General features: G+C 41.4%; 2 protein-coding genes across 2 annotated transcripts; both read left to right on the top strand.

Moving 5' to 3' along the window:
- The first annotated feature begins 6,109 nt into the window (after positions 1-6,109).
- LOC104220314 (uncharacterized) lies at positions 6,110-9,720 on the top strand. Its single transcript, XM_009771157.2, has 4 exons — positions 6,110-7,276; positions 7,560-7,639; positions 7,866-8,130; positions 9,101-9,720. The coding sequence occupies exons 1-4, from the start codon at positions 6,514-6,516 to the stop codon at positions 9,373-9,375; spliced, it is 1,383 nt and encodes a 460-aa protein (XP_009769459.1). The 5' UTR covers positions 6,110-6,513; the 3' UTR covers positions 9,376-9,720.
- A 788-nt stretch (positions 9,721-10,508) lies between these two features.
- On the top strand, positions 10,509-14,280 carry LOC104220313 (heat shock 70 kDa protein, mitochondrial-like). The gene is made up of 6 exons (XM_009771155.2): positions 10,509-10,692; positions 11,614-11,690; positions 11,780-11,858; positions 11,967-12,533; positions 12,611-13,231; positions 13,370-14,280. The coding sequence occupies exons 1-6, from the start codon at positions 10,618-10,620 to the stop codon at positions 13,994-13,996; spliced, it is 2,046 nt and encodes a 681-aa protein (XP_009769457.1). The 5' UTR covers positions 10,509-10,617; the 3' UTR covers positions 13,997-14,280.
- The last annotated feature ends 369 nt before the right edge of the window (positions 14,281-14,649 follow it).

Genomic DNA, 14,649 nt, shown 5'->3' with positions numbered 1-14,649 from the left:
GTCGTCGTTCGATCGAGGTCGAACTCTTCTTTTTGAAGAAGGCCCTTGGCCTTAAAGGGTGTTATTTCGAACTTATCGAAATAGTAACCCGTCATCGTTCGATCGAAGTCGAACTCTTCTTTTTGGCGAACTTGGCCTTAAAGGGTGTTATTTTGAACTTATCGAAATAGTAACCCGTCGTCATTCGATCAAGATCGAAATCTTCTTTTTGGCGAAGGCCCTTAGCCTTAAAGGGTGTTATTTCGAACTTATCGAAATAGTAACCCATCGTCGTTCGATCGAGGTCGAACTCTTCTTTTTGGCGAAGGCCCTTGGCTTTAAATGGTGTTATTTCGAACTTATCAAAATAGTAATCCGTCTTCAGTCCCAGTTTTTGGAGAATCAGATATCCTATGGGGGAGTCCCAGTTCGTTTGACATTATTTGCATCAGAGAATGCAATGTCGGAGAGTACAAAATGTTGTTGTTTCGCTTAGGTTCGTTTTGTGCACACATTGTAGTTTCCTTGTCTGATTCGTGCCTTCCGGTTTTGAGGTGTCACCGGCGGGCGGTATTTCGGTTGTCTTGTAGTAGTTTCTCATTCTTTAATTGAGATGTTTCTTTGCTTGCTCGCCCGCGCGGCATTTATGTTCCTACTTGAGGAAAGAGCAGAAGGTGAGTTAAAATGATACTTCCCTTAACCCCATCCAATGGACCGGTGAATGAGAGCAGGTTTTGTAACGTTGCTCGTTTTGTTTGGCATTTTGATGGTTGATGGGGCGAGGATTTCTAAATTCGGTGACTCTACTCGGCTCTCCTTCCCCTTCTGTGTTGCGCCTTTGTCCCGCGTGGGTTGGGTTTTGCCTCAGCGCTCTTTTCGGTGGGTAATCGTGTTTCTTGTCTTTGATCTGGAAGAGACTAGGAAATTTCACTAAGACATCCTCACAGACGACACCAAATTATTTGACTCAAAAGATATTGGAACCTTTTAAAACAAATCAATCAAAAAAAGTGAAGGGTTAAATCTTAGTCAAACATAATAAATTCCAGATCAACGAGCTAGCAGAATAAATAGTATATAAGATGCAATAGATATAATCGATCTTATTGAAACTTTCGTTGTGTCTCCCATTAATCAATGGAGGAGGTTGTTTTACATATCCTTCTTTGGAGATTGCTAAATTGTTCCTTTTGTTTTTAGGAAGATTGTATAAGAGAGAAGTAAGGAGAGAAGGAGAAGCCCCCCATCCCTCTTAACCGAAAGTTTTCCCTTACTATATATAGTCATGGGACCTTTGCTATCTACTTGGTCCGACGCTCTGACATTATGTTTGTCTTGGTCATCCTCTAAATATCATTTCTTCTGGCTTGACGGGTATCAAGAATGCTTGATGTGGAATAGGCCATGTCGTCTTTCACCGCCTTGCCGCCTGGACGGGACGTTGGTCGGCTTGACGGCAGCGGTCAGATTTTGTCCAATACAAGAACAACAACAATAACAACAACAACAACGACCCAGTATAATCCCACAAGTAGGGTCTGGGGAGGGTAATATGTACGCAGACCTTACCCCTACCCGAAGGGTAGAGAGGCTATTTCCAGGAGACCCTCGGCTCAAAAGAAGCAATAGGAGATAATACATTAGTACCGTAAAAATGCGTAATAAAACAGCAACAATATATAAGAGATATGAAATATGAAATACAGGATACGACAACGAAAATACGAAATAGATGGCTGGTATAGTACAACTAGAAGGTAAAGCCCTGCATCAATAGAACGCCTAATGACATTCCTAGTCTAACTCCTAACTGGATAGTCTCCCTCTATTGTGCTGTAGAAATATTCACACTCTCCCCTAACCTACAACCCTAATGCTCGACCTCCATAAATCCCTATCAAGGGCCATGTCCTCAGTAATCCTAAGTCGTGCCATGTCATGTCTGATCACCTCTCCCCAATACTTCTTAGGTCTCCCTCTACCTCTCCGCGTGCCCACTACAGCCAGTCGCTCACACCTCTTCACCGGTGCATTAGTGCTCCTCCTCTGAATATGCCCGAACCATCTGAGTCTCACTTCCCGCATCTTGTCCTCCATGGGGGCCACACCCACCTTCTCTCGAATATCTTCATTCCTAATCTTATCCATCCTTGTATGCCCGCACATCCACCTCAACATCCTCATCTCTGCTACTTTCATCTTCTGGGTGTGTGAGTTCTTTACCGGCCAACATTCAGTTCCATACAACATGGCAGGCCTAACCACTGCTCTATAAAACTTTCCTTTTAGTAACGGTGGCACTTTCTTGTCACACAAGACTCCCGACGCTAACCTCCACTTCATCCACCCCACCCCTATACGGTGTGTGACATCCTCGTCAATCTCCCCGATCCCCTGAATAACCGATCCAAGGTACTTGAAACTACCTTTCTTGGGAATGACTTGAGAGTCAAGCCTCACTTCAACTCCCGCTTCCGTCGGCTCAACTCCAAATTTGCACTCGAGGTATTCCGTCTTCGTCCTGCTCAACTTGAAACCTTTAGACTCAAGAGCATGTCTCCAAATCTCTAGCCTCTCGTTGACGCCGCCTCGTGTCTCGTCAATTAGAATAATGTCATCAGCAAATAGCATGCACCATGGCACCTCCCCTTGAATATGATGAGTCAGTGCATCCATCACCAGGGCAAATAGGAATGGGCTGAGCGCAGACCCTTGGTGCAACCCCGTAATAACTGGAAAGTGTTCAGAGTCGCCTCCTACTGTCCTAACCCGAGTCTTAGCTCCATCATACATGTCTTTAATCACCCTAATATAGTTACTCGGGACCCCTTTATCCTCTAAGCAGCTCCATAAGACCTTCCTAGGAACCTTATCGTACGCTTTCTCCAGATCAATAAACACCATGTGGAGATCCTTCTTCTTATCTCTGTACTGTTCCACCATCCTCCTAATAAGGTGGATAGCTTCTGTGGTAGATCGTCCCGGCATGAACCCGAACTGGTTGTCTGAAATAGACACCGTCCTTCGCACTCTCATTTCTACCACTCTCTCCCAAACTTTCATGGTATGACTTAGTAATTTGATGCCCCTATAGTTGTTACAGCTCTGGACATCACCTTTGTTCTTATACAACGGGACCATTGTACTCCACCTCCACTCTTCAGGCATTCTATTAGTCTTGAATATAACACTAAACAATGCAGTAAGCCATTCCAAGCCTGCTCTACCCACACACCTCCACAGTTCAACCGGAATTTCGTCTGGCCCGGTAGCTCTGCCCCTTCTCATCTTACGCATTGCCTCCATGACTTCATCGATCTCAATGTCCCTACAATTACTTACTTCATGGTGACTGTCGGCATTCCTCAATTCCCCAAGTATAATATCCTGATCCCCTTCTTCACTTAGAAGTTTATGAAAGTAGGTCTGCCACCTCCTCTTAATCTGGTCATCTCCCATCAAAACTTTGCCGTCATCATCTTTTATGCACCTCACTTGGTCCAGATCCCGAGTTGTCCTCTCTCTCGCCTTAGCGAGTCGGAATAACTTCTTCTCCCCACCTTTGTTCCTTAGTTCCTCATACAGACGAGCAAAAGCTGTCGTCTTAGCCTCCGTCACTGCCATCTTCGCCTCCTTCCTAGCTACCTTATACCTTTGACTGTTCTCTCTCTTCTCCTCCTCGTCAGTGCTCCCTACTAACCTTAGGTAAGCCGCCTTCTTTGTTTCCACTTTACCTTGGACAACTGCATTCCACCACCAATCTCCTTTGTGTCCACCATAGTGACCCGTAGATATCCCTAACACCTCTCTCGCCGCCTTTCTTATACAGTCCACCATCGTAGACCATATTGTGTTCGCGTCCCTACTACTTCTCCAAGATCCCATTGCCGATAACCTTCCTTCCAACTCTTTAGCTTTATCCTTAGTTAAGGCGCCCCACCTAATCCTGGGGCGTCCTTGTACTGACCTCTTCTTCCTCCTTATCCTAATACAAATGTCCATCACCAAAAGCCTATGCTGCGTTGAGAGGGTCTCACCTGGGATAACCTTGCAGTCCTCGCACAACCTTCTGTCGCATCTCCTGAGGAGTAGATAGTCAATCTGAGTCTTCGCCACCGAACTTTGGTAAGTAACCAAATGTTCATCCCGCTTCGTAAAACTCGAGTTTGCAATGACTAGATCGAAAGCCTTGGCAAAGTCCAACAGCGCAATGCCCCCTCCGTTCCGCTCTCCGAAACCAAATCCGCCATGCACCTCAGTGTACCCACCTGCAGATAACCCAATATGACCATTGAAATCTCCTCCTATGAATACCCTCTCAGAAGGCGGTATACTACGAACAATCTCATCCAACCCCTCCCAAAATTTCCTTTTAATATCCTCATCCAAGCCTGCTTGTGGTGCGTACGCGCTAATGACATTTAAAGTACCCTCACCCACCACCAACTTAATAGTCATTAGCCTATCATTCACCCGCCTGACCTCTACCACGGACTCCCTAAGATGGCTATCTACCAGGATACTCACTCCATTCTTACCCCTCAGGACACCAGAGTACCACAACTTATACCCATCCACGTTTTTCGCCCTCGATCCGACCCACCTAGTCTCCTGGACACACGCTATATTAATCTTCCTCTTCTGCAGGATTTTCGCCAACTCTATGGATTTACTCGTTAGTGAACCTATGTTCCATGACCCGATTCTCAACCTATAGGCTCCCTTGCCCCCTCTACCTCCCCTGCTACCCGACCCACCCCCTGAACCCCACCCCACACTCTGCCCCACCCGAGGACATGCCCTTATTCTATCATCCCAGACTGCAGCCACTACACCTACAACAATCTAGAGAAGACTCGCTAGTGCACAACGTACACAAATCAAACTAGAAGGAAACACGTGGTAACTAGTATCCTAGTTTAAAGGTTTAACTATTGCGAAGTAAAGTAACAGTAATTTAGCTAACACCAAAAGGGAAACAGTAAAATAGGAGGTACCAACTCCCGATAACAAAACCTGTGACTGATTTGCTGTGCTCGATGTATTTGTACGCTCCCGCCCACTTCCTACCACCCTTGCTGACACTCGCCCAGGTTGCTCTCCTTTGCCAGTGCTCGTGCGCCCAACTTGTCTCCAATACTCCGAGAATTCCTGAAAAACACAGAAAATACCACGACCCAAAAACCAGAAGGAGCTATCACCGCTACCACTGGTAAGCAAAGAAGCAGAGCACAACGATTGCTCTTTGGACAGAAAGCAGGAAATGAGTTTTCCGTTTGCAATGCCTTTATAAATCTCAAAACAAATCAAGATTCTTACTTCCCCAAACCCAAGATCTGATCTTTCCACCCTTTTACAAGAAAATGAGCTTCAAAAACTCGCAAGGAAGAAAAAACCCGAAATTTCTGACGAGAAATTTGGTAGAAAAAGAGTTTTTTTTTACGACAAGATTAAATGGAATCAATTTGTCCAAGCTACTGATTAAATGGAAACCAACCAAGATAAAATGGATCAATGTAGATTCAAACTTATCAAAATAGAGTGTAAAGCTACCGATCAATAAAGAATGAAAATAGATGAACCTTTACTGCTGCATATTCCTCGACGACGGAGAAAATTTCCCAAGCAGCAAAACTAAAAGTGAGTTGTTAACCCAAACCTCGAACCGGATAAACTCTAACGGGATACCTCACCGACAAAACGGTTACCTCACGGACTTTGTTGCTGTAGAGAGCAACAGGTTGAAGATGACCGTTACCCAAGTATGCAATCAACCGGAGATGACGAGATGACCGTTACCCGAGAAAATCCCCAAATTTAATGGTAGAAAACAATAAATCTTTGGTCTGTAGTCAAAAGAAAAAAACAGTTTTACTCGTCCAATACAAGAACATCAATTTGTATTGATGCCATCTGCACCATTGCAATATCAATCATTGTAGGATTAAAGCTTTTCTCAAGACTCAATTGTTTGTTCAATATTCTTGGTGGTGTACAAAATTTTAACTCGTTATTTATTGTTTAATTACAAATAAATTTGACCCTTTCATTAATTAAGCAAATGCCCCATCTTCATCCGATATTTTTGTAACATTGTCAAACAGAAATATCAATGGAAGTGTGGCCGCTTTATTAGAGGCCAAGAACTTTTCCAGCTTTAACAAATTCAATTGAACCTGAAATATTTTCTGGTTTTGTTTAAAGAAATTGAACAACTATGTAGATTATTGGACTTTGTTATATGACTTGCTGTTTCCGGTGTATAAGAGTTAGCCAAGGAGCGATGGTGGTGACTCGCCAAGAATTGAATGTATGAAGGTGACTCAAAAATTCTTTTAGGTTCAAGAACTTTAGGCGTGGCGTTCTATTTGCATCGAGGGTCTATTGGAAACAACTTCTCTACCTTTATTAGGTAGGGTCTATTCTGCGTACAAACTCCTCTCCCCAGACCCCACCTGTTGAAAATATAGTGGGTCTGTTGTTGTTGTTGTTCTATTTGCATCCCCTCCTTAGAATTTCTGGCTACGCTAATGCATGGGGCTTACTAGCGAAGACGTGACCGGGGAGGGTGAGGAAGAAGGAGAGGAAACGGATAGAGAACCTACCCCGCACACACATATTCAGGAAAATTCCTACAGTTACTCAAGTTTTTCGTGTGGTGTCAGGCAAAAGGCCTATATGTTTGATGGAGAAGGGGATTATTTCGACAAGGAATGGGATTTATCAGAAGGAAGAGGCAAAGAATTTTGCTGGTACCATGTTGAGCTTCCAAAATGGAACCAAAAACTCTCACAATCTGCACAGTATCTTATAGATGTACTTTGTCCACCTTTAAATCTTCAAGATATTCTATCACTAGTTAGCAACGGACCATTTTGCGGGCATGTAAATGGCGCTCTCATTTTTCGAGTTAATTCACCTGGCCTTGCATCTAGCAACTTTACATTTCGAATCGCTGCAAGAGTTACTGAGAATTTAGTCATCACTGTGTCGTTAGGCCGTGTTCCAAGATTGTGTTTCTCCCCTGGAAATGAGTCTCTTTTATCGGAGATTCCTATAGTCGAAAGTCCAAGTTATGATCCTCTTGAACAAAAGGAAAGGGGTGGGATTGTCATCAAGGAACATGTTCTTGATTTTCTATTGATGATGAATCATTTTGAAGAGGCTGATAATACAGTGCCTAAATCCGTGTCAAATCTTGTTGTTCACGTTATAGACACACATGTGGATCACCTTCAAGATATTGTGACTAAGTTGGAGATTGAGTTGGATTCTGTTGAACTGGAATTGGAAAAAGGTACATTTATGTTGATATTAAAGTAAGCAAAAGAGACTAGAATTCCTGTTACTATAGCTGAGTTTCTTATTTGCATTATTAGAAACAGACTAAAAAAAGGGCAGCCCCGGTGCACTAAGCTCCCGCTATGCACCGCGTCCGGGAAAGGGCAGGACCACAAGGGTCTACTGTATGCAGCAACTTTACCAGTTATTCATTAGAAATAGACTAGTGTTTCTAACTTTCAGTATGTCATGGGGATAGGGAAATTTTGCCTTGCTTCCTAATATTTGTTTGGTTGCAGGTGGTTTTGCTTTGAAGCAACAAATGTTGGATGACAGAAGATTCCCAAAGGTGCATCTTGACTCGCAACGCCTCCTCCAGGTAGTTTTTGTAGTCCTGACTCTCCAAAATACTGCCCCATCCGCGTCGGATTCTCCAAAAATATACTACTTTTGGAGAATCCGACACACACCCGGCTACATTTTCGGAGAGTCCAAGCAACATAGGACATTTATAAAAGCAATAATACTACTTTAGTTAATAAAAACCAAGAGGATGTGTTTACTCTAGACATATGTTTTCATTTTATTAGTTAATGTTATTGTAGGTGATTGCATATGGGGAGCAAGTAATTCCAAGAGTGAAGGAGAAGTGTTCTTCAAAAGATTGGTTTTCCAGTGATGATATTAACATCCTTGAAGAGATAATTGGTCAACTGAGAAGTTTAAAAGAGAATATTGGATTTATAGCTAATAGAGTTACAGGAATACAGACTGGTCTTGAAAGTTGGCAAGCTGACCAAATAACTAGAAAACTATATTACCTTTCTTTCCTCTCCATCATGTTTCTCCCCTTGTCAGTAGTAACTGGAGGTAATATTCTTAAGTAACTTTTGTCCTTAATTTCATATTATGTTTCAGTTTAAAAGGAGCCTTGGCACAACCAGTAAGAGTTGTCGTTGTAAGACCAAAGATCACGAGTTCAAGTTGTGAAAATAACCTCTGGCAAAATTGCGAGATACGATTGTGTGTAGTAGCAACCCAATGCACTCCGGTCAGTGGCAGAACTGTAGTGTCAAGGAGATTGAACTTCCTTCGTCGTAAAATTACATTGTGCGATTAGAGTAAACATGATCTTTTTTCGTTATATGTGAGCAATTGAATCCTCTTGACAAGAAGAAAAATTCACATATAGTAGTAAATGGGATTTTACTGGGTTGTTGTTGTTGTTGATAGTAGTAAATGGGATTCATTATTGCTTTAAGTCATAGTTCAAATTCCAACTGTGACATTCTAAAATTATTTTGAATCCCCTTGTATAAATTTTTGTTCCGCCATCGGCTTCGATCCTTCCCAAACCCCGCACATAGCGGGAAATTTAGTGCATCGTGCTGTCCTTTTTCCATTTGAAAATAGTCTCTTGCAAATTGCAAGGTAAAACTGTGCATAGTAGCAACTCAACGCACTCCGGCCAGTGGCGGAACTAGATAGTGATAAGGGGGTTAACCCCCCTTGTCAAAAAATTATATGGTGCAAATAGAGTAAAAATAATTTTTTTTTGTTATATGTGAGTTGTTGAATCTCCTTGATATGAAGAAAAAAAAATCAAATATAGTAGTAAAGGGGGTTACAAAATTGCCTAAGGTCATAGTTCATATTTCAACTGTGACATCCTATATATTTTTTTGAATCCCTTGTATAAATTTTTGGTTCCGTCATTGACTCTGGTCCTTCCCGAACCTCACGCATAGCGGAAACTTAGTGCATCATGCTGTCGTTTTTCCATTTGAATCATTATATTTGCATGCATCTGATGTCACTAACATTGTCTGGTTTATGACAGTGTTTGGGATGAATGTGGGAGGTGTTCCTTGGACAAACCAAAATGAACCTGAGCTGAAGGAGGGGTTCCACAATGTAATGTTGCTCTGTGTGGCTTTAATACTGTTGGTCCTCTTATGCTTCCTTTTCCCAACTTTTTATGCTTCTTTTGTGACTTGGAAGAGAAGAAGAGACATGAAAAGAAGTTGGTCTCTCAACCACAAATCCTTCCATAGAAGAACTACAAGTAGTAGTAGGGAAAGAAATGATAATGGAGGTTACCAACAGTTGTATTGAATTGAAAATAGGTAGGAAACAATTTGCAGTTACTCTGCCTGCTGCTTTCTCCAAAAGTTAACGGAGGCGTGCAAAGGTTATCTCAGGCGGGGATGGAAGTTGGCCTTCGAGTGCAAAAGCGGGAGCTTGACTACAAGACCCACCAATCGAGCAAGGGCGAGAGTCGGCTTTAGTACTCACACGAGTGGAATGGCCGTCTCTCAGCGGATAAAAGTTACTTACTTTCCGTGAACATAGATTCTGACATAATTGTTACTTAGAGTAGTGATCAATGAATTAGTGAGTTGAATGTAAGCCAATGTTCAGTTAATTTCTTTCATTTGTTTAACGTTTTACCCTGTATAAACAAATCATTATTCAGACTAATGCCTGAAATTCAACAACTGTTACATCAAATTTGACATTTTTCTCAACCACTAGTTTTAGACATTAGATGATGAATAGGAACAATGAAAAAACACTTAAATTAAATTATGTTTCTTTAGTATATTTCGAAATTGAAAAACTTTTATTTGCAAACTTTGCATTTCATATGTTCTTAATTTGAGGGAGGTTTTTCAAATAAAGAGAGAATAGGCAGGAAGAGTATTTACATTAAATCACATTAATTTATTATAATTAATTATTATATTGAAGTAAAATGATACATTAAAGGGACAACCCAATATACTAAGCTTCCGCTATGCGCGGGGTACAGGGAATGGCCGAACCACAAAGGTTTATTGTACGCAGTTTTACTCTATATTTCTGTAAGATGCTGTTTTCACGGATTGAACCCGTGACCTCAAATGATGTGAAGGCTCCACTTCTAAAATGATGCATTAATTGATCATATTTAAGTGATAGAACAATGCATAAAAAAATACACTTTGATATTGCACCACAGCGTGTCACGTAGTCATATTGTCCCTTTTTTTTTTTTGCGACCATTGTCGAATTAGGAGTAATTTAATTACCAATTTCTGTGACCAAATAGTATAATAGGTGAATTAGAAAAAAAGGAAGAAAAAAAAAAGGAAAGGAGGCGAGATCACATACGTCTAGAACTTTCTGACCCAGTAGTTTAATTTAATGGTACACCGCCACGTCACCTTACATTTCCCCTTCTCCAAGCCACTACTAGAAATTAGAATAGAATAATCCCTTTTTCTTTCTCTAAAACCCTAAACCCTAGCAACAAACAGCCTCCATAAAAAGAAGCTGCAATCAACCTCAATTCGTCCTTTTTTACTGTATTCTCCAATGGCGACCACCGTATTGCTCAGATCTCTTCGTCGCCGTGAAATTGCTACCTCTTCTCGTTCTGCTTATAAAACTGTATGTAAAGTCTCGATCTTTCTTATCCTTCAACTGTTTTCACAACTGTTATCTCTTAAATCTGTACTCTTCTCCTTAAATTTGTGATTTTAGGTCAGATTGTGTTATTAGTTAGGGGGGGGAAGGTACTGGGTTTTGATGTTAAATTCTGAAATTGAACTTCACTAAGGTGCTAAATTGTAAGTGGAAACCTAGTTTAATATTACATTTGAAATGCTGACCAACTTAGGAGTTCAATATTTGCAAATACTGAAATAGTATGCGCAGATGGGCCTTAAGTGTTTGTTGTTTATATTTGTTTTTGGTCATTACTTTTGTTGTTTGACAGTGATTGTATGTTTGTATAAGGATAAGCGTTGGGCTTAGAAAAAATCTAGTTTTAGAGTATTCATAATCTACTGTAAAAGAAAAATGATATGACTTATAAAATGAAATCGCTACTGATTGATGGATTTATATAATTGATACTAAGTAATTTGGAATTGAGGGATAGTTAATTGAAGATACTTCTGAGCGGGAGAGAGTGCCTTTACTTTTGTGATGGGTATTGTGTGTTGTGTTAGGACATTCCCCACTCTGAGTGGGATGGTGAAATTTAGGACATGTTGCTATCAGGGGAGGAAGATGTGTTTGTAACTCCTAATGCGTTTTCCTTAAGTGGGTGGAAGTTTATCATTTTGTTTGTTAAGATAGATATGAAGTGAATTTTTTTGTAGTTCATCTGGTATGTGCTTATGTGGAGTTCTGCTATGCCGGCTTCGGTGACTGGTTGACATTCAGAAATATATATTTTTGGCAGTTAGTGGTTTTCTCGTGTGAGAACTTTGCTGTTTTTTTTTCCCTTTCCTTAAATCAAGATGAGAAAATTTTTGTTGATAAAATAACTTTTGCTTATGTGGGTGCTATGTATGGCTTGTGCAGCTTGCTTCAAACATTAAGCCGTCATGGTGTCCAACACTTGGTGGTGCTAAATTGGCTGGTCTAGCCAGACCGTTTTGGTAACTGCCTTAAGTCTCATATTTTCAGCTTTATTTTAAGATGAATGATATTTACTTTTCTACTGGAACTCATCTTTCATATGGTGCAGCTCTAGACCTGCTGGAAATGAGATTATTGGGATTGACTTGGGTACCACAAATTCCTGTGTTGCAGTGATGGAGGGCAAGGTAAGAGTTTTGTTCGTTGGCCTAGGGTAAAATTGTTCTTTTAACTCCTCCTGAGACTGAACTAGTATGGTGGATTTGGTACATATTTTGATGCTTTTATTCATGCAGAACCCGAAAGTGATTGAAAATGCTGAGGGATCTAGGACCACTCCGTCAGTGGTTGCATTTAACCAAAAGGCAGAATTGCTTGTTGGTACTCCGGCAAAACGTCAGGCAGTCACCAATCCTACAAATACCGTTTTTGGGACCAAGCGTCTAATTGGTAGGCGGTTTGATGATCCCCAGACACAGAAGGAAATGAAGATGGTTCCTTACAAAATAGTGAGGGCTTCCAATGGAGATGCTTGGGTTGAATCCAATGGGCAGCAGTATTCCCCAAGTCAGGTTGGAGCATTTGTTTTAACAAAGATGAAGGAAACTGCAGAAGCCTATCTAGGGAAGTCTATAAATAAAGCCGTGATCACTGTTCCAGCTTATTTCAATGATGCTCAGAGGCAGGCAACCAAGGATGCGGGGCGAATTGCAGGCCTTGATGTGCAAAGGATTATTAATGAGCCTACTGCAGCGGCACTTTCCTATGGTATGAACAACAAAGAAGGTCTTGTTGCAGTCTTTGATCTTGGTGGTGGCACCTTTGATGTTTCTATTTTGGAAATATCAAATGGCGTTTTCGAGGTAAATGAAGCAGTTTTGTGTTCTCTTATGTTGTTCATCTTGTTGTTTTGGGACTCCTCTAACTATATACCACTCAGGTCAAAGCAACAAATGGAGACACCTTTTTGGGAGGAGAAGACTTTGACAATACGTTGTTGGAATTTTTGGTGAATGAGTATAAAAGGACAGACGGAATTGACCTGTCAAAAGACAGGCTTGCCCTGCAAAGACTTCGAGAGGCAGCTGAGAAAGCTAAGATAGAGCTATCATCGACCTCACAGACTGAAATTAACTTACCTTTCATCACAGCTGATGCATCAGGAGCTAAACATCTTAATATAACTCTAACTAGATCCAAATTTGAGAATTTGGTGAACAGTTTAATTGAGAGGACAAGGGATCCTTGCAAGAATTGTTTGAAGGATGCTGGAATATCGACAAAAGATGTGGATGAGGTCCTCCTTGTTGGTGGTATGACTCGTGTCCCTAAAGTGCAGGACATTGTTTCTGAGATTTTTGGCAAGAGCCCGTGCAAAGGTGTAAATCCAGACGAAGCAGTTGCCATGGGAGCTGCAATTCAAGGTGGTATTCTCCGTGGCGATGTGAAAGAGTTGCTGCTTCTGGATGTCACTCCATTGTCTCTAGGTATTGAGACTTTAGGAGGTATCTTTACCAGGCTGATCAACAGGAATACCACCATACCTACAAAGAAAAGCCAGGTAAGTTGTTAGGTTCGGACATGTCATTTTAATCTTCATAACTGGCGAACTGCCTATATTCTCAATGTTATATGGGCGGGATTTGTTTGTCTTTGGTCATGCCTTCTAACATTTTGCTGCCTCCTCTTGTTATTCCAGGTGTTCTCGACTGCTGCTGATAACCAAACCCAGGTTGGCATTAAGGTCTTGCAAGGTGAGCGAGAGATGGCATCTGATAATAAGATGCTGGGAGAATTTGAACTTGTTGGTATTCCTCCTGCCCCAAGGGGTCTGCCTCAGATAGAAGTCACATTTGACATAGATGCAAATGGACTTGTCACGGTCTCTGCCAAGGACAAGGCCACTGGCAAAGAACAGCAGATCACTATTCGATCATCTGGTGGACTCTCAGAAGATGAGATAGACAAGATGGTCAAGGAAGCTGAGTTGCATGCCCAGAGGGATCAGGAGCGGAAGGCACTGATTGATGTCAGGAACAGTGCAGACACAACCATATACAGTATCGAAAAGAGCTTGAACGAGTACAGGGACAAGGTCCCCAAGGAGGTGGCAACAGAAATTGAAACAGCTGTCTCCGACTTAAGAACGGCAATGGGAGGTGATAACGTTGATGAAATCAAATCGAAGCTTGATGTAGCAAACAAGGCTGTTTCTAAGATTGGACAGCATATGGCTGGTGGTACCGGAGGTGCCTCTGAAGGCGGCTCTGATGGAGGTTCTCAAGGGGGAGCCCCTGAGGCCGAGTATGAGGAAGTGAAGAAGTAAAATTTCGTGGTGAACACTGAGGATGGCATATTGGAGTTGTTTTTTATCCTCATTCTTTTGTTGAAAATGAAATTTTCTCTGTCAACGTCCTATTTTCTCCCCTAGCATTCTGTAACTAGAAAGTTGATTCGAACTGCTTATGCTTCTGATTTTTTTGTTCTCCGAGTAGAGAGATGAGACCAACCTTTACATTGATTAGCCAATAGTAGAATTTTTGTGAACGCATTCACAGGTGAAAATGAACCACGCCGGCTATTGCCAAATAAATTGCTTAATTGGAGATATATTGCTCCCCTTGTCTTTTAAATTTCTTTTCTTTGGTTTTGTGTTTCTGGGCTGATCTTCAGTGTGTGCGACAGCAATTAAGACGAGACCCTTGTCGCCTTCTGCCTATTTAAATGCTTAGGGGTAAGGTCTACGTATATTTTATCCTTCTCAGATCGCACTTGTGGGACTATATTGGATTTGTTGTTGTAAATTCGAAAACAGTTCAATCCATTTCGAACTCAAGTAGTTTTCAGTTTCAAAAATATTTTCTATACTAACTTTGCAAACTAAGGCAAGCTAAAATTGGGAATATATGTTGAACCGACAAAAATTGTGAAGCGGTGAGCTGAACAAGTACTGATTTTCTCCCTAAAACCGTGCGCAGT

The sequence above is a fragment of the Nicotiana sylvestris genome, chromosome 12 (genome assembly GCF_000393655.2).
Source record: "Nicotiana sylvestris chromosome 12, ASM39365v2, whole genome shotgun sequence".
Classification (NCBI taxonomy): domain Eukaryota; kingdom Viridiplantae; phylum Streptophyta; class Magnoliopsida; order Solanales; family Solanaceae; genus Nicotiana; species Nicotiana sylvestris.
This window is presented reverse-complemented; position numbering and strand designations above follow the sequence as displayed.